Here is a 4,942-nt window from a genome sequence, read left to right as displayed (position 1 = left end):
ATTTAATTTCTTGCTCATATTTACTTGTAGTGTTATGTCATAGTATGCTTATGAGAAACTGTGTCTGTTAATCCTAAATGCCTTAGTTAAAATTACTAATACTATTATGATCATGTTCTAAAGTTAGAAAATCCAAAAGCCATAAAAAAAAATGTCCTCTTTCAGTAAGACTTTTTAGGTTTAGTCTCTAAAACTATAACATCTTAAAACTGAAAATAGCCAGAATTTTTAATTTTTATTCTAAGGCTTCTTATCCAAACTTTAAGAAAAGATGTAGCCTTTTGTGGTCACACCTAAATCAGTTTTCTCAGTGAAGACAACTGAACTCAAAAGTTTGAAGTATGTGTTTCGTTTAATTAGACCGGTGTAGTCCAAGTTTATGTTTTGTCTAGTTTAGTAGAAAAATGATGGTTTTTCAAACTGCTTTTTACACCACATCTCTCTTTTGTTAATTTCACCTATTAGTGGCTCTTGCAACGGACACACTTAAGAAAACTTTTTCCTCTTAAAATGCAAAGATTTGGTCACAAGCAGGGGCAGATCTTGGCCAAATGGGGACCAGGGTGGGGCCCATTTTTTTTTTTTTCAAGGGCCACAGAATAAAAGAATGAAACAAAACAAAAGAAATCATATTTGATAATTTAATGTATTTAACTAGGATAAAGACTCCTTTGCATCACAACAGCTTCAGGTTGCAGACCTGTGATCCAGCAGATCAAACCTGTGACCCCAATATCCTTACAACTGAACCTGGAAGTACCACACCCGTTTTGAAATACTGTTAAAGTAAATATGTAGATAAAACATGAAATTTCTACAAGGGACCATTTTCTATGCCTTTGAATATCATATTAAGGAAAATACTGTATGTTGTATCATGTCTTCAGAACAGGGAGCATAACAGGGGCCAGGGCGAGTTTGACAGGAGCACTGGTCCCTGTCTAGAACCAAGCCATTACAGTATGTAAGGAGGTTTTAAGCCCAATAGCATTTACAGTGACAATTCTCATGCTGTTCATAAATCTACAGATTTTTTTTTGTCTAATTTATTTAGTAATTTAAAGGGACAATTAGAGATGAAATCTAAAACTTTGATAATCAGATTGAAATATGTCTAAATGTAATGCTCAATTCATTTAAGCATTACTGTATCCTTATGGCATCACTTATAAAGCAAAATCTATCATCATACAAATTGTCAAATGTGAGCAAATAGTTGCAAAAACAATGTATTTTAGGTATCTGCAGTGAGTTGTAGTGTTTTATTTCCTGTGCAATACATTAATGCCACATTAATGTTCTGTGATTGTGTTTATCCAATCGGGAGAATTCTTATCTGTTCTATTATGCTTACACATTTTCCAGATAAAATTATTCACTTTTTTTAAACCACAAAGCTTTTAACAATAAAGAGTCAAGAGGCTGTTTTAGATGCACATATGATTTATTCTACTCATACAACAGCATGCGTAGGGAGACACCAATATATATGGGCGACAGGTGCCTCAGGAACTATGTTATTGGTTGTAGAAGCATCATTCTTCATCATGTGCTTTCTAAAAGAAAAAGGAAAAAGAAGAATAAGTGCAAAACGTTTCAAATTTCTATAGAAACCATCACGGGTCACTTACTTGACTTACTTATTTGAAACAAAATATTTAAGCAGGCTGTATAAAAAGAGACAAATCTTTTCTCTCTGAATGAAAGAACAATGAGCAAGACAATTATTGTGGAGATTTTTTTTAACTTCATTCACATTCCAAATTTTGATATTTGGTAAAATTGCCTTTAAAATGTTTGACTAGGGTGAGATATTGTTGGACGCCTTCAACAGCAGGGCAGTTAAAGCCCAAGCTTTAACTTCTTGGCTCTTGTCTTGAGATTTTGCTTCAATATTTCATTTCTGGAGTTGATATGGTCAAGTTACTTTAAAGCAAGTTCATGGCTGCAACATAGAACCTGTCTCCTTCTCGGACAGGACTTGGACCTCTGTATTGGTTATACTTGAAGAGAATTATCTAAACAACAGATGTAGAACCTTTAGCTATGTTGAAGGTCTGTACAAGATTAACCAGATGAAACATTTCCTGATATTTGGGCTCCATTCCAATTGATTTTATCATCATATACAAGGGTAATAGTTGTTGCCTTAGTAAATTCAATCTTAAGTCGGCCATCACTTAAGTCAGATGTTGTGAAATAACATTTAAAAAGAGCTTACATATCCATGAAATTATCTTGTTGGATTTTCCAAGGTATGATAATCTTCTCAATCTAAACTTAAAATATCTTTCTCTTTGCCAGTTATCTCATATTATGCTAGCAAATAGGAGGTAGAAGTAATTTTGGTAATCAAAACTGACAAATTTTGTCTGATTTAATATGAGATTGTGAAAAATAATGTATACTTGTGCAGTGTATGTAAATATATGCTTACACCTGAATTTCAAATGTCAGATTGAACTCCAATGCCTAATAGAATATATTTTTAGCCTTTGAATAATGAACTATTACATAATAACACCTTATAGTACACACATGTGCTATATATAACATTGGAAGAAATTAGATCAACCATGGGTTTATTTTTAATTTAAAGGTGTATATATCATTTTAAGAAAGAATAATCAAGGTCCAAATTTTTGCAACTTTTATTTGTCTTGGTCTGAACATATATAACTGTTCTTCATACACTGGACCTGGCTAAAGATACATATATATATATATATATATATACTTTTAAAACTTATTTGAAATAAATATACAAACCTTTGACCCAACATCACGGCTCTTTGCTCGTAACTTGTTGACTTGAGACTCGGCAATATCAGCTCTTTCCTCAGCCTCATCCAACTCATGTTGGAGCTTACGGAACTTGGTAAGGTTGTTGTTGGCCTGTTCCTCCTGTTAAACAAACAGGAACAATCATGTCATATGTATCTAATATGGCAGATAAGTATGTTATGTAATGCTGCGATTTTAAAGAATAATACTCACAGCGTCTTCTGCAGACTTTTTATAGGATTTCACTTTAAGCTGTAGCTTGTCTACTAGATCTTGGAGACGGGCCAGATTTTTACGGTCCTCTTCAGTCTTGTTTTAGCCAAAAAACAAAGAATGAAGACATAGAAAGAAAATTATTAGATAAGCTTTTATTTTTTGCAAAAACAAAATAAAGCTGTGTTGTAGATCAATGTTTACCTGGTACGTCAGTTCCTTGATACGTCTCTCGTACTTTCTCACTCCTTTTATGGCATCGCTGGCCTTTTTCTGCTCACTTTCCACTTCATTTTCAAGTTCCCTGACCTGCAGGATTCCAAAAGAAAAATTATTAGAATCATAATTGCGTAGATTTACAAGACATTGTCCAAATACTATGGATAGACGTTTCATCGTCTGCTCACCCTGGCCTCCAGCTTCTGAATCTGCTTCTTGCCTCCCTTCATGGCGATCTGCTCCGCCTCATCCAGACGGTGCTGCAGATCTTTGATGGTTTGCTCCATGTTCTTCTTCATACGCTCCAGGTGAGCGCTGGTGTCCTGCTCTTTCTTCAGCTCCTCTGCCATCATGGCAGCATCAGTGATGGCTTTCTTGGCCTTCTCTTCAGCATTTCTGCATTCCTGAACAGCCTCCTCCACTTCAGTCTGCAGCTGGACCGTGTCACCTTCCAGCTTCTTCTTCTGGTTTATCAGGCTGGTATTCTGTTTTTAATAAATTATACATATTTTCAAATTGATAGAAAGAGACTGACACACATTTTAAGCTACTTTTCATGCAGTTCTAAATCTTGTTATATATATTCATACCAGGGAAGACCAAGTTTGGGGGGTAATATTCTAATTAGTTGTCTATTTGAATTATGTACTCATACTGTTCCTGATATTGGCCTAATCAATAAATAATTGTAGTCAAACTGGTCCTTGCTGCAACATTTTGCAAAGCTGCTAAACAAACAGCATATGCAACAATGTCTAAATTCAGAGTAAGGATATATGGACTCACCTAATGTCTCCCTATACTATAAAAACATAAAGCAGATAAACATGATATGGTAACTATACACCCATAGTAATATATGGGTATTATAGATGAAGACTGTATTTTACCTGTGAGTGCAGTAGCTGCACCCTCTCGCTAACATCCAGCAGCTCTTGCTCAGCCAGTTTACGGCTCCGTTCAGTTTGCTCCAGAGCAGCCCTCAGTTCCTCCAGTTCAGCCTGAAGTAGGTTGTTGCGTCTCTCAACTATGGCAATGTTTTCCTTCATATCATCATTGGCTCTGAGAGAGTCATCAAGTTGAAGTTGAGCATCCTTTAATTAATTGGCGAAAGTGAACGAAAATATGAATATAAATCAGTTACGGATAAATATAGAAAATCCCATCAGCATTTAGTTTCTTCTCTTGTTCTCTGACCTTTAGATGTGAGTGAACAGACTTGAGTTGTTTCTGGGCCTCAGCTGCCTGCCGGTTGGCTTGGCTCAGCTGGATCTCCATCTCGTTGAGGTCTCCCTCCATTTTCTTCTTCAATCGAAGCGCTTCATTCCTGCTGCGGGTTTCAGACTCAAGGGAGCTCTGAAGAGTATCCACCATTCGCTGTTGGTTTCTCTTTACTTGTTCCATCTCTTCATCTTTTTCAGCCAGCTTACGTTCAAAATCAGCTTTGATTTGGTTCAGTTCGAGCTGGACTCTCAGAATCTTCCCTTCCTCATGCTCAAGAGAGGCCTGTAGATATATAATAGTTTAGATTATTTCTGTATTTTAACCAAACACAAATATTTTTAAGGAAGGTTTTATATATACAGTATACCTCTGCCTCCTCTAAAGCTGTCTGTATCTCAGACTTTTCTTGCTCCAGCTGCTTCCGTATCTTCTCTAGCTCATGGATATTCTTTCCACCCTCACCAATTTGTTCAGTAAGGTCAGATATTTCCTCTGAAGACAT

At 35.9% G+C, this 4,942-nt stretch overlaps 1 protein-coding gene across 1 annotated transcript; it reads right to left on the bottom strand.

Annotated features, from left to right (window-relative positions):
- Nucleotides 1–1,415: 1,415 nt before the first annotated feature.
- Nucleotides 1,416–4,936, bottom strand: LOC107081065 (myosin-7; the record flags this gene model as incomplete). Its single annotated transcript, XM_015369277.1, has 8 exons — nt 1,416–1,556; nt 2,770–2,904; nt 2,998–3,093; nt 3,202–3,306; nt 3,405–3,701; nt 4,107–4,310; nt 4,414–4,722; nt 4,808–4,936. Coding segments are annotated over 8 exons (1,296 nt in total), but the record flags the coding sequence as incomplete, so codon positions are not given.
- Nucleotides 4,937–4,942: the final 6 nt, after the last annotated feature.

Source organism: Cyprinodon variegatus, unplaced genomic scaffold (genome assembly GCF_000732505.1).
Source record: "Cyprinodon variegatus isolate N-32 unplaced genomic scaffold, C_variegatus-1.0 Scaffold2819, whole genome shotgun sequence".
NCBI classification, from domain to species: domain Eukaryota; kingdom Metazoa; phylum Chordata; class Actinopteri; order Cyprinodontiformes; family Cyprinodontidae; genus Cyprinodon; species Cyprinodon variegatus.
The sequence above is the reverse complement of the archived record's forward strand: the minus strand, read 5'-3'. Positions and strand labels throughout refer to the sequence as shown.